The sequence below is a fragment of the Malurus melanocephalus genome, unplaced genomic scaffold (assembly GCF_030028575.1).
Source record: "Malurus melanocephalus ecotype Western Australia unplaced genomic scaffold, MMel_1.1 scaffold_376, whole genome shotgun sequence".
Taxonomy (NCBI): domain Eukaryota; kingdom Metazoa; phylum Chordata; class Aves; order Passeriformes; family Maluridae; genus Malurus; species Malurus melanocephalus.
Genome location: NW_026623608.1, coordinates 228,045 through 249,285, shown reverse-complemented (window position 1 = coordinate 249,285; position 21,241 = coordinate 228,045). Strand labels below are relative to the sequence as shown.

The window sequence follows — 21,241 nt, the reverse complement described above, 5'->3', positions numbered from 1 at the left end:
GAACATGCATTTACATGTACTGTAAATGTATAATTGCCATGTTCTAAATATAGCTACAAAAGATCTGCTGGTGAAAGGTCACTCTTTACCACAGTGGTAAATCAATCTCATATGCTAATGAAGTCATTAAATCGTGAGTGCACAAAATTCACCTTCTATCTGTAAATGCATCACGTGCTGGCCACTCCAAGCATYTATCAGAGATAAGACACTGAATAACCCCAGATCCTGAATGCAGTTCTGACACTACTGAGCAATAAAGCACRCTGTTTCAAGCATTTCAAAACCAATATTTTAACTCCCTATTTTCAGAGTAATTAAAATGGGGTGAATAGAAGATTTTTGAGTAAAAACCCTGAGCAGTTACTCTAACACTAAACCCATCTTGGCAATTTCAGTCCCTCACTGGTTGAAGCGTCAGGTGTACACACAACAGCACAACTGAAGTTGTACATTTTAAACGCACATCTTTAATTCATTGCCTGTTTTAAGGAATAGAAATATTTTTTGTTTTTCTAAAGAGAAGAATTCTCCTCTGTCTAATAGGACTTGTTAGTTTAAAGAAAGGTCAAGTGCTGTTCGGAATTCCAACAAGCTGAGCAGCAGGGTTGGGTGGATGGAGCAGAGGTAGGAGATTCCACAGAATCTCCATTCCTTACCGTAGGAGCCTCTCCCAGCCATTTTGTGGAACTGCTGCCACGTGAGGGGTCCCTGCACCCCCCAGGACCGCACCGTCCTCTTCTTCTGGATGGCGTCCTGCAGCACGGGCTGGAGYGAGAGCAGCATGCGGAGGATGTCCTGGGAACACTGCATGCTCACATCCACCACTGCGGGGACACAAACGTGGTCAGGGCTGCTGCAAACAGCCCAAAATTCCCCAAACCATCCCCATCTTAAACAGTCCTTTCTAAAAACACTGCAGGCCACCCAAAGGCTGGGATATGTAAAGTTGAGCACRCATGGATTTACAGTTCTCCCTCTTCCCCTCGCAAAATACACAGATGGAGGTWTTTTTCTTAATTTCTTTTTCCGCTAGAATTTTTCCCATTGAAAAGCTCCCATCTTAGGAGTTAAACAAAGGAAAACACCCTAAAATTAAAAAATAAAACAGACAAAAACAACCAAAAAAAAAAAAAACCCCAAACAAGTTGTAGAAGCCTGAAACTGCAGGATTGTCCCTCCCAACAAAGGCGGATTTGCAGGCTGCCACCCAGTACTCATTTCAGAGAAGTGGAGGGAAGCCTCGAGCAGACTCAGCCCGTTTCATYCAGAGCCACCACTGGGCCATTTCAGGTACAGGGCTTTGGAATGAAAAGCTGACACAAAATCTGGCATGGCTACAATTTCCAAGCTTTCTTGTTTTAAAGTATCTTTACATCTCTTTATCTTAAACATCACAGTCACAGTAACATCAATTTATCTACAGCCTGGGTTTTCCAAGTTAATCCCCCAGCAAGGCACAGGAACCTGGCTGTTTTCTCCTCATCTTCACTTAAAACTGGGAACTGCAGCTAACTGTGATTCATAACTTTATCTTTCACCCTAACCCTGGTAAGAGCTGCCACTTGAAAATTCTATTAGAGAACAGTAAGCAAATACACACGATAAAGGGTATTCCAGGAGACGCTGCATCATTAGTCAGGCCCTCAAAGGAAAAATCCAAGGATTTCTGGCAGATCCAACATACAGTGAAGGCTTCAATAAAGCTTTTTTTGCCACACATGCCATTAACCTACTGCCCCCCTCTCCTCCTTAAAGAAGGGGGGAAGCCAGTGAATCGGAGCTGTTGTTTAATTCTGCCACAGTGGCCTTGACAATACRGTCACCACTCCAACCCCCTGCACTTCCTACAGGCATCAATCATTGCASAGCCTCTGTAGGGCCAGTCAACTAAAGCTCTTTAAAGGATAAACCCAGTGAAGTGTTGTGGACACTCACAGTGGTCTTAAGTTACACTTCAAATATATTTTAGGAATTTACAGCTGAGAGTAGCCAAGGCTTTTCTCTGCTGGGTGATCAGCACAGAACACAGAAGGGCTGGTCACTGTGAACACCATCAAACAGAAGTTTGTAGGACTTCGTCACACAGGTGACAAACACAGCCTAAAGCATTCAAAATCCACAAAGGAAACCCAAAAAAAACCACCCTTCACACACAAAAACCCAAACACGTGGACGAATAGAAAATAAGCTGGTTTCAATATTTACCATTTCTTTTTGACCAGTGGTGCAAGCAAGTAGTTTTCACAAGTGCTTCATCAACTTTCCCTCCTGACATATTGTCCATGAACTGCCGTCCATGTTCCAAGGCTAAGTAGCAGTCATTGCAACAATCCCTTTCTTCTACACGTACCAGGTTGCTAACGGCACCAACTTTGGGGATGGAATCTTGGTCTGCTGCACCGAAGGGGGAGAACAGGTTGGTGCATTGATCCTGCAGCAACAGTATCAAATCATCGGGCAGTTTCTCGGGCTCTTTCAGCCCTCCRCTGCCGTGTTCAATGGAAGTGGCTCGGAGAGCTTCGAAGCGTTTTTCTGCTTCTTTGCCACACTCCGTGTTTCTCCCCAGAATATCCAACTCATCTTCGAGAAACAGCCCGGAACTGTTGCCAAATTTTCTATTCATAACAGCACTGAAACCACAGGTACACCTATACTGGGCCTCTTGTGTCGGATCGGGAATGTAAACTCCAACATCAGCACCTTTGATGTTCATATTGCAAACACAAATGCAGCAGCTGTCAAAGTTGCAGTCTTTGAAGAGATTCATGACGGACTCRGAGAGGATGAGATTCACGTACAGGCTGTGTGCCTCGGGGATGGAAGGCACCGTGGCGGGCTCCACGGAATTCAGCGGCCGGCACGTGGAGGGYGTGGAAGCCGGGGAGTACAAATCGGAATTCTCGTATTTCACCGAGCCCTGGGCGCTCGCAGGCCCGCCAGCTCCACGGGGCGTTCGAGGAGTCCTTGGTGTTCTGGGCGTTGGGAAGCGAGGGGTGGAAGGAGAAGGGAGGATTCCRGCCCCGCTGTTGCTGGGAGGGGCGCTGCTCGGGGGCATCCCAAAYGGAGTATGGGTTTGTGGGGTGTAGGCAGGGCCGTACTCCTGATCCATGGTGCTCCCATCCCTGACGGCAGCCACAAGAGAAGGAAAGGCTTTAAGTACACAACACACTGGGTTTGATGTTTAAGACTTAGATTTCTAAAGAAGGACCTTCCTAATTAATATTTGCTTTTTAAAGCTAGTCTTTCATAATCCACAGCAAGATTTTCATTCCCTAAGGAACTTCAAGAGCATTTGTTCTAAATGACTTTGCAGGACTCCCACTGACAGCACCGTTAAAGAATCTCTCCCTGCCTCCTTTCGTCTTTTCCTTTGCACAAAGYTCCCAGGAAACAAGTGTGGTCAGAATAAATTATAAATTCTGTGGTTGTATGGAGTCTAAAGGAMACCTTTTTCATTCATGTTTTATTTACATGTTGTGTTGACACACACTAAGAAAATAGACCAGATCTATCAACAGCAGATTCAGCTGAATCTGTGAGGAAAGTATCACCTGGAAACATTTAACATTTTCTTTCCTAAGCAGCTGAGTATCTCCAGACTTGTAAGGCTAATGAGACCTGGAAACATATTCCTTATGAGTAGCCTTAACAGAATTAATATCAGTATTTAGTCCAACATTTAATATTCAAATAATTTTATCAAGAAATACACAACCGCCTTGCTGGCTTATCCATTTATACCAGCTATTAATGAARAAGAGATAAAGAAATCTCAAGAAGATCTGGCAGCAAGACCACTCCTACAAAAGGCAGGGTGCAGAAATGCCCCCTGCAGTTCTACTGTGACCAGGCCCAATCACACAGGGCACAGAAAATGTTTCCCCAGTCYCAGCACAGCTGAGTTCACTGCTGCTCCAGAAAATTATTTAAGAAACAGCAGCACCACCTACTAAGCCCTTCCAGTACCCACTCCACCACTGCAAAAACAGAGTCCCAAGTTTACATTTATCTTGATTGTTACCATCTTCATTACTTATTAAACCTGGGCTTGCACCATTAAGCTCCCCCAAGAAGCCTTTAAAGGAGACAACAAATAAAATGTATGTACAGTTAAGAAGCTCTTTGAGAAGAGAGTCTCCTGCAGGAGGTTTAACCAGAAGGATGTTTTAAAGACTCTTGTCAGTTGTATAAACGCAGTGTGTATAYAAATATCCCATTACTGATTGACAAAATAAATATTTAGTGGGGGCAAAGTGAGCACCTCACAAAGCTTAACCCCATGGTCGTACCCATCTTTGATGAAAGGCATGGCAGGGCCTGGAGGCAGCAAATCCAGCTTTCCCACAGTCCAGCTCTGGCGGTAAATGCATTCCTCRGGCAGTTTGATGGGAGGAAGACACTGGCTGGGAAGAGTCTTCAGTGGTGCAAACATGGAACAGCCCACTAGAGCTTGACAGTTCTCAGGTTTATAAACGTAAGAATAATCCTGGAAGGMAGACATGGGAAAGCATTAGAGAGTCAATTAGATCACTGCAGAAATCAAAATGCTTCTCCAAAAAACAGGACTAGGTTGAAGCAGCAGCCCTTTAATCCAAAATCCTGACAGAGCAGCAAGAGAAAGCTGAGATACTGTGTACACATTGAGTACACACAATATTCACAATACACTGAACCACAGTGAACTGCAGTAACTGAAATGCATTTCTGCAGCTCACTAATGGCTACTCAGACATTACACTTTCTTGTAGTTTAAATGGTAAAACACTATATAATTACTAGAAAGTGGAGTACTATTACTTCCCCCAGTATAGTGCAGGACAAGTCACAAATTGTACTCAATCTCCCCCCGTTTCTATTCAGATGCAAGTAATAAACTGACCAATAATCATTCCAAGCATTGATAGGATTATCAGCACTACCTACCTTGATTTCAGCAGGTTTGGGGCTGCAGAAACCCTCATCCACTTCAATTCTGAACTGAGCTCCCACTGTAGAGCTATTCCCTTCCAGCACTGTTCCTCCAAGTGTAGTGTCCATGCTGCCATACTCCTTATTGTTCATGTTCATYGGAGAAAACCCCATGATGTGTTGTTCCAGTGAAGGGGGAGTTGGATACATTTTATGGAGATCTGCAGTGCCTAATTTCAGACCAGAAGCACACTTTAGAGCATGAAAAAACTTTCTGAAGTGTTTCCTGTGACTCAAAATTTCGGGAAGGCAAATGAAGGGAACATTTCCAAATTCCCACAAAATTTTAGAGTCAAATGTTTAGAGCTAGATTCTCTTTAATTAAAAAAAAAAACAAACAAACAAAAAACACAAATAAATCTTACTTATGCATGACAGTGGGTCTAGATTTCCTGTTTTTGCCTCTTTGCAGTTGGATTTGTCATCTGTGCCGTTCACTGTTCGTTTTGATCCAGGCTGAGAAAGAAGTATTGTCATGAAATCACTTCAGACATAAACACATGCTCATGTTTCCTGCTAGCAGGAAATTTCACCTGCACACACAAAGCTGAGATGTTGTACAATATTTAGAAAAATTAAAATAGCTCAGAAGCCTAAGGTTGGGGTTTCAAGTGCTTAATTCTTGGAGCCCAGAGGACTTCACCCAAAAGGTCACAATGTTATTGAAGGGAGACACGAGTTACAAAATAACCCTCACCCTGTAAGCAGGCAGTAAAGGAAGCTAAATTAGGGCTGCCCACAGCCTACCAGAACAAACCATAACACTCCCCTAGCCACAGTAACATCACTGGTGTTACCACAGGAACAGAAAAGACAAACACAAATCCTGGAACAAGAGATATAGGGAAGAAAAACGGTCAAAAGTAAAAGAATAATAGGAATTTTATCATATTTTACCATATTTAAGCAGTTGAGATGTCTACAGAATTTAAGTGTTCATGTTTAAGAGCAAACACCCCTCCTTTACACACTGATGACCTTTGAGGGCTGTTAAGATCCTTCAGCCCTTACTCAGCCAGGGCTCCCATTAAAGTTGATGGGCATTTTGTCTGGGTAAGGGGATTTAGGATTACGCACGGAGCAAAGCRCAGTGAGAAAAGACAACTGATTACAAACAGTATTGAAATAGAAACTAGAATGATAATGGATTCAGAGCCATCAGAGACTGCAAGAGAAACTGTTCCAATAGCTGCTGCAGAGGAGCAGCTTCTTTGGCAGAATGTCCGATGTTTAAACACCTTTTCTCTTTCAGAAGCTGCTGGTTTGTTTCAGCATTACCTTGATGAACCAGCTAAAACTGAGCCCAGACCACAGGAAAAGAGCACACTGAATCTGTACAGCTCTAAGTAAAGATGTGTTCAGGCAGCACAGACTGGGGGGATTGTAAGRAAGGAAGATCAAAAGGTTGTTTGCATCAAAAATCTGCCTGCATGAGTCAAGCASAACAGTTCGTTTGCCACGGAGGGGCCACAGAGCTTGTTTGTGTGAGTGTTTTGCAACCTCTCCTACAAATGCCAGAGAAAAAAATATCAAACCCCAAACCACAAACAGACAAGAGTCGTTCCTCGCTGGTGTTTGGCTGGCACCTGCCAGGACTCCTTGTGCATCACTTACTGTGAGTTCATCTTCATCAGAGTTGAAGAGATTGTCCAGGTCGGTGTAGGAYACCACCAGGTCTGTCTCGTGGAACAGGCTGGTGGAGGCAGTGCGAGCGTGGGCAGCCAGACGGGCATCTGTGCAGAAAGACAAACAGCACAACATTGGCACTGCATCTGCACCCAAAACTTCATCACAGAGCTCTTTCCACAGCTGGGGGGAAAGGAACCAAGGCTTGGTTCCACTCGTCCATCTGCCCTTCGATTTTAGAGCATTTGGATTTTATAGCCAACATTTGTTTGCAAGGTGCAACGAAGAAATGTCCCAAGCAGAAGGGAAATACAAACCATAAAACACAAAACTTAGCAGCCTATTAGAACCTAATGACTATTCAAGATACCATTAATATAACACAATTAAAATAGAGAGTGAGAAAAAAGCCTCTTTACCTTGCTTGACAGAAGGACTAAACAGAGACATTGCATCCTCTCCTTCATGGGATAAAACTGTAACACTGGATGTTCCATCCTCAGCCTGTAAAAAAAAGGAGAGAAAAGTTTCCTGAAATGAGGTATTTGATGTCCCTGTGGGAATTGTGTACCTGGACAAGTATCTGGTTCTCATTACCCTGTGAGCTCAGCAGGGGCAGGCTGGGGGCTGCTGCTGGCTCAGGGAGAGAGAGCTTGGGCTGCAAACACAGGGTTTGTGTTGGGGATAAATTTACAAAGCAAGTCGTGGATTCTTGCTACAGCATCTTAAGGAAAAACCCTTCCAGCAAATGCTACACATTAACTGCACCAGTTCCACGATGGAGTGCATTCACACACAACTCATCCTAAAAAGCAGATTTATTTCACAGACAAGCCCCCARTGCAGTTGTATTTTCCCTTTTCTGTAGGTGCCCTTTTGCTTTAAGCACAAGTTTCACATAGCTGCACTAAAGCACAAAAAAGAATAAAAATTGCAATTCACTGTCCATGGAAGGAGTCAGGGCTCACCTCACCTACCCCCAGACCTTYCCACTCATGAGCAAAGCACTTGCCTTGTTGTTCCTCTCTCCCCAGGCACCTGCCAGCACCTATTTCCACAGGGATGCCACTGAGCCAGACTGATTTTTTAGTGTGCTCCAGCAGCTTTCTCCTCATAAACCCTGATGCAATGGCACCACCAGTGCATCAAAAAAAATTCGGTGCCATTAGAGACATGCTGCTTCATTTCATTGATCATTTCTGCCAGAACATAATTTGTTTTTTAATTTACTCCTAAATACATAGAGAAGGATTTAAATTCTATCCGGTGCCTAAAGCAATTTGTTTTAATCTCATCACTGRTTTGTATCCTCACTCCTTTACTCACCTTGTGTTTCTTCCCCACTTCCCTCTCAATGTTCTGCCTGTCCTTTTTACTGTCAGGAAATAGGAATTCCACATCTCCATCCACAAAGGCATAAGGATCGATTTCAGGTTCCTGGTCAGCTTCCGTTGCTACAGCTGTTAAATATTGGTTTTTACTCTGATACTGTTGCACCAGTTCATCTGAAACCTTCAAAGGTTTCCTACATTGCACCATTAATCTGAACAGAAGAAAAATAAAAATCACCAAGTCATTATTGAGCATTTATTTTGTGGAATTATTTCTGCTATCACACGGCTTTTACATGAACCTCATCTTCCCACTTCCTTCCTTCACAGCCCAGCTTCAGAAAACTTTTGGGGATGAAGATGAAATCATTACTCATTTAATATCACCTCCTTCCACACGTCAGCTCCAGCCCTGTGATTCATCCTGCCCCTCTCTCCTCAAGCACTGTCAATTCACATAAAGATTAGTAATTTATCCCAGGTCATGGCTGTCATTTATTATAAGGCACAAACAGATTCAACTCTCCACATCTACTAAAAGAAACTCACCAGGCTAAAGAATTACTCATTGCATTCCCAAAAAAGCCCAAGCAATAATCCCAAGTAAAGCACACAAATTCCACTGTGTTCAGGAGCCATTTATATCACTGAGATCAATACAAATGAAGCTTGCAGCACACCAGTAACTAATTTACTAATGAGAAAAAGAAAACCACATTTGCCTTTATCAGCATTTTTCTTTTGTTAACATTCTGAGCCAAAACTGGAGCTGGTAAGGACACAGAAATTAAGGTTTTCTCTCAGGAGTATTGGCTTCACAAATGAAACATTGCACCGGGAAAAAAAAAATATATTGGCAAGGAGAAAACTGAAAAAGGGAAAACTGTTCTGATTCTGAGCTGTAGATCTGCCCCTCAAGCAGCTTTATTTTCTGTATCCCAGCATACAAAAGGCACCACACGAGGAAGGTGCTCCCTCAGACAAGACGAATGGCTCCTGTACATCCCTCTCAACTATAGAAACAGCTTGACTTTGCCAAAAACACTTCCCTGAAACAAACTTTCCCAAAAAAACACCTCACAGCCAGCCAGCAACAATGCCAAATCAATCCATGCTGGTCTTCCATACTCAATAAACCAGTTTTTTAAATCCTGCAGAAATTGCCATCAGGAAAGATTTAAAAAATGCAAAAAAAGAGATAGAAACTACTTTCTAGGAACAAAGAATTAAATGCCTTTGCTGSAATTTTGACCAGCACAGAGAAGTTAACAGCCATATTTCTGGGCAGGAAAAAAGACTGTGTTCAATAAGATGTTAAATCAAAATAGGAAAGACCATGTCTTGAAAAGAAAAAAATCTTTATCTGCTGGCTGAAATGCATTCAAAGCAAAGAAAAAAAAGCACTAAAAATCCTATAAATGCACATCTTCAGAGTCTCTCAAACACTGACCACGAGATCAGAGACTGTGTAAGGACACACCAACAGCTCCAACACATTTACTCCTCCTCCCAGCTTTCCTACACATTCCAGTGCTGCCACCAGCAGCTTCCCACTGCCAGCAACAGGGCAAAAACCAACTCCAAGCTTCTGTTTTGCCAGTAGCTGCCCTTCCACCACAAATTAAGCACAGCAGCTGCTAAAATAAAACCCAAAGCTCTCAATAAAAATAGCAGTAAGAGTCTCCTTTCACCTGAGCAGGAATAAGAAAATTTGGACCCAAAATAATCAGGAGAAGTGCAGGGAGAAAGGCAGCCCTGGGTGTGCTCATTAATTCCTCGATCACAGCTCTGAGCCCAAGTTTGTCACCTCTGCATCCACGTCCCAATCCTGTTAAGCCCTGGCTGCTATTAACAGCCCTGTCAGCACCTGTTGCTTCCCACTGCCATCCTTTTCCAGCCCTGTGTCCTCACGGGGAAGTGTTGGGAAAGAGGATGACAGGAACCACAGCCCAGCAGGCCAAGGGCTTTGCTTCAGGGGTTTTGTTCTTATGGTTTGGGGATTTTRGTGGTGATGATCTTTTTTGTGGAGTTGGTTTTTGCTTAACTGGTAAAGCAAATTCATTTTGACTCATTCTGCAGTAAAACAGAGCTCAAACCCAAGTTTTAACACTAAAACCAGCAGTGTTTTATTTCCTTCACTGCTCCAAGCTTCAAAAATTATTAAAACTTAAAACAGTTTCCAAAGTAGACAATTCCTTCATCCCAATAGAAACAAGAGCAGAGCAGAATGTTTTRCAAGCTGATGTTTGTAACAGCAGCTCTTCTGAGTGAAGATCAGAGCAGAAATGAGAGAAGAAACTTTAACGGTATCTCTGCATCTCAGACCATCCACATTTTTTCAAATAGTGAAGAAAGCAAATACTTGAGTGAAAAAGTTATTTCTATTTTTTGGCGTGGGGAGAAGGAAGGGATTTAAGTCCCAAATATGCGTAATTTGGCTAAAGATTCATTTTATGGTATAAAAATTAACATCATTGCTATCAGCTAAATCAGAGTCCAAATGAGAAAAAGCCAGAAAGCCTCGCTGCAGATCTGACTGTGTTTTGTGCCCACATTTCACAAGGATTAATTTCTTGTACCCAGAGCTGTGYCCACACCCTCAGCACCGCTGCTCCTTTGGCCTTTCAGCTCCCTCACTTCTCTGGCTGTTACTCCATGATCAAGCACTACTTACTCTGTAACTGATGTTACATTTTCCTGTCCAGCAGGTATTACTGGATCATCTCTCAACTTATCATTTGGAAGCTGGGGCGGTAAGAACTCCACATCCTTTTTCTTTGGAACTTTATAATACTTCCAAGTGGTGTCAGCTTCRTCCTCCTCCAAATTGACGGCAGCGCCGACGTACACGGTGGGCTCTAGAACCTCGGGGAASGCGGCCGGGAACGGCTGGGACAGACCATCCAGCCTGTCTTCCATCGCTTTCGTGGGGACCAGGGGGTCTGGAGTTGGCATCTGGTAGAAATGCTGACTCTGGGGCGTGGAGGGAGCTTTGGGCACCCCCTCGTCGGCGCCGTCGCAGGGGTGGGGGCTGAGCGGCGGCGGCTGCGGCGAGCTGGGCAGCTCGGCCCCGTGCAGCGCGGGGGCTTTGGCGACGTCGCCCGTTCGCAGATTGGCAAACCTCACTTGGCTGTCTGGTGCAGTCATCACAAGCCTCTGACTCGCTGAATCTGCCTCCATGGCAACATCATCACTGATAGATACACGATGATGAAAAGGAGTCAAAGGGCGTTTCTGTGGCTTATCCCCTTTGTCTTGCTTCTCATTTGTCTTGTGCTTCGGAGCCGCCGGCTGCTGGGGGCCCACAGGTGGGGCCTGCCCCTGTTGACCTGAATTTCTTGGTTTGAGATTTTTGTGCCTGCAGAATTAATACAGGGGAAAAGACTCGGCATTAATCTTTCAAATATGGCTATGGTGTTCTTTTTCACAAGATAAGAACCTGCTTCTAGGCCATTAAACAGCCCATTAGAGACGTCTGAAACTGAAACCATTCTGAAGTGAAGCTGCCTCTTCTTTCTGACCACAACTCGAGTAGCACTGTAAGATTTTAGAACCTTATTTTAAAAATTGTTACCTCTGTCCTGTGATTCAAACACACAAATAATCCTCAGAATTAAGGCAGTATTTTATAACTGCCTTAGCAGAAATATTGTCACATGAATATCTCTTCACTTTTAACTTGTGCCAGCACTGATGAATCAGAACAACGTAAAAATTAGTGAATGACTTCTGGAATTCAATCACTGAGAGCAACCAACAGTGGKTTAAGGACTGGAAAATTAACAGCAAGAACCAAGAAGCCAAGCTCAGTCCTACAAAAGCTATTTCAAGGCTTTTGTAGCTGCTTACCTACAAATTTAGCAAGTGTGGATAAAAGAAAAACTCACTGTCTCAACTGCATCAATACAGCTGGGTTTTTTCAGTGTAAATGCACTTGAGCTTAAACACTTGATGTGGAAGTTCAAGATGCCAGCTTTCAGGATCATCTGACAGAAYGAGGCAGATGAAATCCTCAAGTGCAGAATGCAATGTTTATGGTTGAGCCATTGAACTGCACGTACATCCCCAGTGCCTGGGAATTCTTTGCCACTCTTCCATTAGCAAAGTTAAGAAGCACTTGTATTGAAAAAACAGGATTAGGCAGGGATAAAAGGTAAGAGGTATCAAAATCTATTTTTACTTTAAACTCTCACACACATCCACATGTTTTTCTCCACTTAGAATTCAAAACACATGGAATAATAAGGGGTTTTAGGTCTTCTCTTTAGGCAATTGCATATTTCTAATACACACCTCACATAGTTAATTGACTGGTTTTCTCTTAACTAGTGCTATCATAGCTAAATTCTTTTTGAAAAGAMTATTTAATCCTCCTCCACATCCCAGCTCTTCTCAGGACACAAGTATTCCCCACAGAACTTTAACCAACCATTTCAGTRAGGGAGTTTAAAAAATGCATTTCTCTCAAAATGCTACATCCTCCAGACATTAATTTTTTTTTCCAAGATACCAATATTCACTGCAAGGTAATCAGTGGAACATTTAAATCAGACAAAGCATTTAAACCTTTTGCAACACTTCAGTCACCTAAAGATTAATACTTTGCCATAAGTACAGAAATTGAGAATTCACTGAAATTAATGTTTCCATTTCATTAAATACCTGTATTAACAATCTGTGGCACTGCAGCCTCAAAAAGGCTGTATTATATATATATATTTAATTTGTTTTCATCCCTTTTTTCCCCAGCTAACACAAAAAACAAACACTGGCATCCACTCACAGACAGTTTTCCACACAGCCACCCATGGAATGCCACACTTCCCAAATAGCAGATTTGGGGTTTCTATTCCAATTCATCCCAAACACAGGTTTGGGGTTTTTATTCCAATTCATCCCAAACAGCAGATTTGGGGGTTTTATTCCTATGCATCCCAAACAGCAGATTTGGGGTTTTTATTCCAATTCATCCCGAACACAAGATTTGGGGGTTTTATTCCTATTCATCCTAAGCAGCAGATTTTGGGGTTTTATTCGAATTCATCCCAAACAGCAGATTTGGGTGTTTTATTCCGATTAATCCCAAACACAAATTTGGGGTTTTTATTCCAATTCAAGTCAAACAGCAGATTTGGGGGTTTTATTGCTATTCATCCCAAACACAGATTTGGGGGTTTTATTTGAATTTATCCCAAACAGCAGATTTGGGCGTTTTATTCCAGTTCATCCCAAACAGAAGATTTGTGGTTTTTATTCCAATTCATCAAGACACAAGTCTTGCCCATGATTTCTCCCTCCAAGGCTAAAGCCACAGCTCTCTAGAAGAGGTGCCGAAATCCTAAATAAATCAGCATTCCCATCCCACTGCAGCCTGAGAAAGCTGCCCACGGCCATACAGAATTGCAGCAGAAGGATTCACTCCACTCCAACCCCCGCATTAACTTCTTGGGCAGAGTTTCAAGACCTCCAATGACATTTAGGAGAGGAGACACAAATTTGGTTCCAGCTTTCTACTGTTTAATTACTCCTGCAGGAGTGATCAGGAGCCTCTCCTGAGCGCTTAAATCCCCACAAACAGCGCTGGGCTGCGCCTCTGCCAAGTGCTGTACCTTGAACAATTGCAATTTGTCCTCTGCGTGGCTTCAACAAAATCCCAGGATGCCACCTTGTCAGCTGTCTCCTCCTCACACAAGCCATTTGATGTAGCAGAATACTTCCTCCTAGGATTCAATAGCAGGAGAGTTATTTGGGAGCGACATATGTTCTTCTCTTATCTCCTGGCAAAGCTCAAGAGCACTTTTGTGACATGGGATTGGGTAAAGGAATGATAAACAGCCTTTTTTCCTGACATATTGAACTGAGAACTAAGTAAATCTTTCCTAAATAGTTAGGAAATAATGAACTTCTTTAAAAATGGTTTATTAGAAGGGTAAAGCACTTCCCACCAGCAGTCACAGCACCTTTAAACTGAATTAATTGCTATAAAGAACACAGAAAATATTGGTATTTTTGGTTTCAGAGGATGAGTACATACTTGTTCTGTGCTCTGTTCATGTTGCACTCTTGCCAGACTCTGTCCACCACTTGGTTGGCCAATTTTCGGGGGATTTTGCCACCGTGATGGCTGGTACTGTCYGAGATAAATCCGTCTGAAACCGAGGAAAACTTCACCCATTTCTGGGCAGACTGAGCATCAACTGAAAAGCAGCACCAGAGGAAACAGATTTARGCAGTGAGACAAGACAGAGTCTATCACTCCAATTCAAACACCACAGGACTAAAGTATCTTCTTGATTCAATGTTAGCAAATAAAAGCACACAGAAAATTTAAGAATATTAGCCAATTATTATAACATGGTTCCTTCCCATAGGACAAAAAAAAAGGCACCATATATGTTATGTGGTAAGGGGGTTGGCTATTCCTTATTTTTGATCAAATTGTTGACCTGAAATAGCAAACAATTTGGTCAAAGTCAACATTATTATTAAAAAAATAAAGGGTCAAGCTTAGGTAACAGAAGATCATGGAAGGAAAAAAGAAACAAAAGCTCTTCTGCACAATAAAACTTACATAAGTCACCTGAAACGATGTTTGAGTCTGACCTGCTGTGACCTAAATCAGGTCCCCATAACCACTGCTCACACCCAGGGCAGAGRGCACTGAGCCTTACTGGAAACTGAGCTACAGCCAATCTTCCTGGACTGTGAGAAAAATCACTGTGCTCACCAGTGACTGAGGGCACAAGGTGGGTCATGAAACTGTGTCAGAACACAGCCATGCACACAAAGGGGAAAAGCCAAAAAAACTTCCCCCAGAGCAATCTCGAGTACTGGAAACACCACCAGGTACAAGAGCAGCTCTAATTGCAGCAGCTCACAGAGGAGTTTGAGTTCATTTTGCCCACAAATGACAACATTGGTTTTACCACAACAAACTTAGGACTAAAAAAATTTGATTTTTCCTATAAGCAGTTGCACACAGAACACCTGAATCCCCTTCAAACACTGCAGGGTTTGAAGAAGAATGAATGAAATTATTATGAAAACAATTRCCCAGGAGCAGAACCAATCCCTTCCCACCTGTCTGAACTTCCTCYGGGGACGTGGGTGGAGTCAGAGTGACCGAGGACATGGCAGGGTCTCTGGTGGAAGCAGGCACTTGGTGGACCCCCAGGCAGGCAGTGGAGCAGTGGGGAGCCCCCACGGAGCTGGGAGTGGGGATGTCTGTCTGTGGGACCAGCACGAAGCACGCCGGGTACACCATCCTCACTCCAGCTGCAAGAGAGGCCATTCCCTGTTTAGTCACCAAAGCTCGCACTCCAAGGCATCCAAAAGATCATTTCTGCATCACTTCTAAGCTTACAGACCCTTCTCTACTGACTGCAGCATCTCCTTGGACTAAAAACCTCTGCTGTCACCTTCATCATTACCTGATCTGCTTTATACAGATTTGTGAATGAATAAAAAGATTTTTGTGTATGCAAAGACACCCACATGCTCCACCTGCTTCTATCACTGTGTTTGATAAAGGCTGAAAAAGCACTTTTTAATTCCAGGTAACACTGCCACCATCCCCAGCAGCATGAGGGTCTGCAGCCATACAGAAATACAGATAAAGAGTCCTGATTAAAATAAAATAAAAATATTCAAAACCACAGTGAAGCTCTCTGCAAAGAGCAGAGAAAAGGAGGAACGAACATGAAGAACCAGAGTTCTACAGTACTGGATGCCCCTACACAAATTATTTTATGGACTTAGKAAGRAACTCTAGAAACATGCATGYTTTTTATTATTTTTAATAAAAAGCAAACTCCTCACAGAGAAATGATTATATGAGCTGGAAAATCAAAGGTCACAGCCCCCAGCAGAACAAMCTGCTGCACCCAGGGGCTGGGGTTTTAGGGAAAACAGCACATAAAGGCAGTGCCTGAGCATGTCAAGTTCTCCAGGATTGTGGTTTTAAAGACAGTCCTAAAAGGCAAACCTGCTCTGTTAGAATTTGCATCAATTCTGAAACAGCACAACTTGCAGATGTGCAGATGTCAACAGTGATCATCCAGGGATTTTTTTTTAAATTCTCYAAATTATTTATTTTCTTAAAATCTTGCCTCTGAGGGCATGTAAGAAAAAGACCTCCCACTAATGGGTCTGCAAAATCCACCTTGAGCCATAACTCATTGCAGATAGTCCTGAGCATCAAACAGGAAAACAAAACCCAACAGCCACTGCTGGAAAAGGAATAAAATGGGGTCACTTCTGCATTGAGAATTTTGCAGACTTCATCAGGCAGTTTATTTCAGTAATTAAAAGGTAAGCAGGCTCACCAACAAGGACTTCAACAGCAGCTAAAGAATCATCCTCCCAATCCATTTCTTCTTGTTTCTCCTCAGATCCCTCCTTCAAGTTGGATGTGACGGGATAGAATTGCTTCCATTCCCCAATCAGCTTTTTCGTGGATGAATCAGAAAGCTTGAAGGACTGCCCTGTGAGGGTGCCATTCAACCCAAAGGGGCTCAGGATAACTAAAACAGAAACAAAAATCCATTGCAGATGATATCCACCMCAAATTCCCTCTTTCCCACTTTTATTTCAGCCACAACAATTAAACAATTTACCAATGCAGCCTAATCATGATTTACACTACATGAGTTTTTGGCAGTGGGTTCACATTGTTAAATTCCTACATACTGTAAGAATTGAGGCACCACAATAACAACTACAAATGAATCAATTCAAACAAGCAACAGGCAAATTTTCATCTTGGCTTGCAAAGAGTCTCAGACACAGGTGGGATAAAGAAACACTTCYAAATCCTGGCAGAGCTGAGGTGTTTCCTCATCCTTTCATTCAGCTTGTTACAACAACAGAGAATGYAGAGGGAATCATCTGGTTCATGTTTAGTCTTGTCCATGGTGGGGAGGCACAGCTGCTGTTAGGTTGCATTCAGAAGAAAAGAAGCAAGTTTGGGCACTGAGCATTAATAAAGGAGTGTGGCCATGCAGGAGAGGTGATTTCTGCAGCAGCAGGAGTGTCTGACACAGCGAGGGATCACACAGCCCCACTGACCAGACTCAGGCCCCAGCACTCCTCTGTCTTCCAGWGCATAACCTGCATCTGCTGGGGGAACCCAGCCATTTACAGGGGAAGGGGTGGGAATAGGGTAAATTCAGGGTCAGAAATGCATTTCTGGAATGGGGGTGGTGAGGGTTATAAGATTGAAACAGCAAAATGTTGAAGTCATGGGTAGGACAGTACTTGGGAATTGTGTCATGACAACAAATGATCCAATTCCATGCCAAGAGATGAGTATGGAAATGCTCCTCCTGCACAGGGGCCAGGACACAGCACCCTGACTGTGTGGGGACATGCTCTGCTCCCTTACCAGCCTGCCCTGAGCCCTCGGGGAGCACCCCAAAGGATGAATCCAYGGGAAGCCCATCCCTGGAGGCAAACTCACCTTGGAAGGGGCTGTTGGACTGCTGGGCCAGGGTGAGGTGCTCCTCGCTCAGCAGGTACACGGGCTGGTGCTGGCTGATCTCCACGCTGGTGCACACATTGCTGTCCCCGTGCAGGAARAAGGTGAAGGAGCAGGACAGGTGCTCACTGCAAAGGCAACAGGAGAAAAAAAAAGGTCTGAAGTACAGAATTTCAAATAAATTGATGTCTTTTTTAGTAGTTTAAAGGTATTTCCTCACGATGTAATCATTTGTGGACATAATTGAAATACCCTTCTATCTGAGTAGCAAGAAAATKCTAAATATGAGTTCTCTGTACAAGGCATTCCCAAAGAAAAATCAGTTATAAAACAGACCCTAAGCTTTCAATTTCTTCAGACTAACACTTTGCTAGCTTGTAAAAAAATTGTATTTTAAATTTCCACAAGACAAAAACCTGTAACTTAATATTTTTACACCTTATCCATTTATTTAAAATCTCTAGAAATATTCCTGAACATATTTTATTTTTAATGAGGTCATATCTAGGTTGTCCTGTCACAGCTCCACTAAGCAGAATTTAATATCAGCCAACAAGTCACTTATTTAAAAGCAAGAAGAATGGCAACAGCTTGGAGAAGTGCTTTTGTTTTGTTATTTAAATTTAATCTTATCTTCATGCTCTTGAAGCCAGTCAAGTAACTAAAAATGAAATCCCATACCTACACACAAAAGGGAAGATACAATCAATTAAAGAAACCAAGGCTCAAGACATTGTTAATTAAAGTSATTAAGGCAAGTGTCAATGTTTAATACCAGATGCTTCACTGACAGCATCTCTCATGGTCCAGAGTTTTAGAAAAAACTCCCCAWCAATAAACATTTCTCCTTCCTACAACTCTGATTTAAATGCTGTTTCCCAGTTGTCAGTGAAACCTTTTACTCCCCAAGAACATATTGCAGAGAATTCCCAATTTTTGGGGCCCTTTTCCCTGCTGTTATCACAAAAATTCAGCTGACCCCTGCAAKGAGAACCAGCAAAACATTTTATGYTGSATCCACATCAACTCCTTGGTTTATGTGAAATACATTTCACCAATTTTAGTTAAAGGACAGGAAGAAAGGAAGGCAAAATGAAGCAGATCCCTGCCAGAAGCACCAAAACCTCACACCCATCTGAAAAACTCCTTTTCCCCCTTTTTAAAGAACCTGTACAGGCAGCACATTTCTCAGTCACAGTGGCTACAAGTTATCCCAGGTGCTGCCAGACTGATGCACTCCAGCAGGAAAAGAGCAGATGTTTAAAAGCAGAAGATTTGGACATTAAATGTCCTCATTTGGACATTAAATTAGGTCCAGCATCACGGCCAGAAAAACCAAGGTCAAGGAGAACCTGAGAAGTACTTCATMAAGTGCTGGTGAGAAAATAAATCTTCCCCTGTAAGGAGGGGAGAAGCGAAATCCTGCTCAGTCTCAGGGAAAAAAGGGATCAAGTCACAAGAAACTCGAAATTAAGTCAGTCAAAACAGCAGATAYTGGAGCAGGTTTTTGCATGATCCAATGGAAAAGACATTCCATAGACTAAAAATGAGCCTAAAAATGAGTGCAAAAAGGAGGAGAGAACCCCCAGGCTGCTCATGGAGGACAGGAGGAACAGCACATTTTTATTTCAGCACCTTAAAACACAACGTGCAGTGACCTCACTGAGGGAGCACAGCTCTGCTCATCTGCTGCCCAGGTTTAATTGTGTTTTAGGAACAAAAAAAAAGGCAGGATCTGAATTAGTGAATTATCAACTGCTCCAGTAACAGCTGAGATACCACTCAGGAATCTCTGCAAAGTTCAGTTTCCAAAATGAAGTGAGGATGGAGCTGAACATCTCATTGATGATTACAAGTTGAAGAGAATTCACATGGCCAGGACACACTGCTAAATTCCTGTACGGAAATCTGATTAAACTTTAATCCTTATGCAAATAGTGGAAGACTRATTTTCGAACTGAATTTTATTTTCCAAACCATATTGGATGTTTTATGGTGAAGGAGTTGGTGATTGCAAGTGACAGACAYGATTCAGAAACTCGGTATCAGCACGACAAAATTTAAAAATAAAAGCAAATATCCCCCATATACACTTTAAATGCAATTAAGCTTCACCTCTTGTAAACACCCCATTGTTACCCAGATGAAGGGCAGACAATCACGGCATAATCTGATGGAATTCAGATAAACCAAGACAAAGAGAGGCATCAGCATGATAACAGAAGCATTTCAATTCATCACACTGCAAAACCAGTCCTGAGGAGCAGCAAGGAAAACTCAAGGTCACCACGCAAAAGCCAAATCCAAAAAGACAAACCAAAAAAAAACACCCAAATTAGAGCTCTTTTCTCCCCCAACTCAGCAGGGAAGGAATCTCCTAGAAAATAATCCAGGGAGAGAGCACCCACTGCCATTGTTCTCCAGTTGTGGTTCCATGGCACAGACAGAGGATCCAGAGCTATAATTCATCCTGGAAAAACCAAATATCACCCAATTGCCACTAATCCTGGTTCTAAATTTACGGTTAAACAACAGAATTATGCACAAGTGGGGTTTTCTTCCACAGGCGCAGCAAAGTCATTTTATGGCCAGCAGGATAAGATGTTTCACAGGAAAAATACACAATAAAAACAGGCAGTTCTGAAAATTGGGATTAGAGAAACAGATCCCAGCCGGTCACAAAGTATCTCCTGAAAGCAGGAGTTCCTTTAAACTAAAGGTGAACCTAAAAGGTAAAACTAACACCTCATGAACCCAAAATCAGTTTGTTTCTTCTGAGCCAATCCTGCTCAGGAATTGGTTCTTCATATTTAATTTCTTTTAGGTTATGGAACTTTAGGGAATATCAATGCATGTGGAAATAATCAYAAGAAATAGAAATAAAGAATCCTAATTACAACAACAACAAAAAATTCAAAACCACAGTGAAGCTCTTTGCAGGGAGTGGAGAAAAAGAGGAAGGAACATGAAGAACCAGAACTCTACAGTACTGGATGCCCCTACACAAATTATTTTATGGACTTTGAAAGAAACTCTAGAAACATGCATGCTTTTTATTATTTTTAATTTATACATTTGAATATCCTCCAATTCTTTCAGTTTCTAGAGCCTGGCTGCCAGAGCACAACTTCAGCTTAGGAGGAATATTCCAAACATAACCATAATCTATTAAAAAAAAGGCACATATATTTTTTTCCTACCATTTCTCTAAGTTCTTCTGTAATCTTCTCAATAACTCACCTCCCAGCCAAAACTCCTAATCAAGCAAAAAAAATCTACCACTTATCACTTTGGGGTAAATAGGCAAATTATCTTTACAATTCAGTCAAGGACACAGTAACAGAATCAGGCTGGTGGTTTCCTGCCTGCTAACGGAGAGTTCATCCTATTTTTATTTGCAGACTATTTTAGGTAGCTCAGAAGATCACTGGTAATTTGTGCAGAGCATCTCACCACTGAAATATTAAAAAAAAATCCCTACACCTCAACACTTTCAAATTTTATTCTGCATGAAGAGAGAATCAGTGACATCCTTAAGGTCAGATACAGAAAAAAAAATAAACTGATGTTAAAGTCTGCATTTATAAGCCCCCATTTTTTTTGTACTTTGACCACTACCAGCATGTATTGTTGCATATATTTTTTTCAGAAAATCCTGAAAACAAAAATCTTAATTCTCAAAAAGCTTCTTTTTCTTGTCTGACCCTGAACATCAAGTGGCTCCATTAATATTTCTAATTAATTTCATGAAAGTCCTAATCACAGAATTTAAATAATCCAGTTTTCAACTGATCTCTGAATACAGATATGAAGTGCCATCAGAACAAGCATTCTTTAT

The 21,241-nt window shown here is 42.3% G+C and overlaps 1 protein-coding gene across 1 annotated transcript in view; it reads right to left on the bottom strand.

The window, feature by feature from the left end:
• MED13 (mediator complex subunit 13) overlaps positions 1-21,241 on the bottom strand; it is a 51,829-nt gene that overhangs the window by 11,376 nt on the left and 19,212 nt on the right. Inside the window, exons 4-17 of the mRNA XM_057378807.1 lie at positions 17,386-17,531; positions 16,253-16,450; positions 15,009-15,203; positions 13,963-14,125; positions 13,538-13,648; positions 10,603-11,286; positions 7,924-8,140; positions 7,017-7,101; positions 6,586-6,704; positions 5,337-5,427; positions 4,927-5,141; positions 4,293-4,489; positions 2,209-3,125; positions 660-827 (exon numbers count right to left, since the gene is read on the bottom strand). Of these exons, the coding sequence (XP_057234790.1) occupies positions 660-827; positions 2,209-3,125; positions 4,293-4,489; positions 4,927-5,141; positions 5,337-5,427; positions 6,586-6,704; positions 7,017-7,101; positions 7,924-8,140; positions 10,603-11,286; positions 13,538-13,648; positions 13,963-14,125; positions 15,009-15,203; positions 16,253-16,450; positions 17,386-17,531 (3,506 nt within the window). The remainder of the gene's footprint in view (positions 1-659; positions 828-2,208; positions 3,126-4,292; positions 4,490-4,926; positions 5,142-5,336; positions 5,428-6,585; positions 6,705-7,016; positions 7,102-7,923; positions 8,141-10,602; positions 11,287-13,537; positions 13,649-13,962; positions 14,126-15,008; positions 15,204-16,252; positions 16,451-17,385; positions 17,532-21,241) is intronic.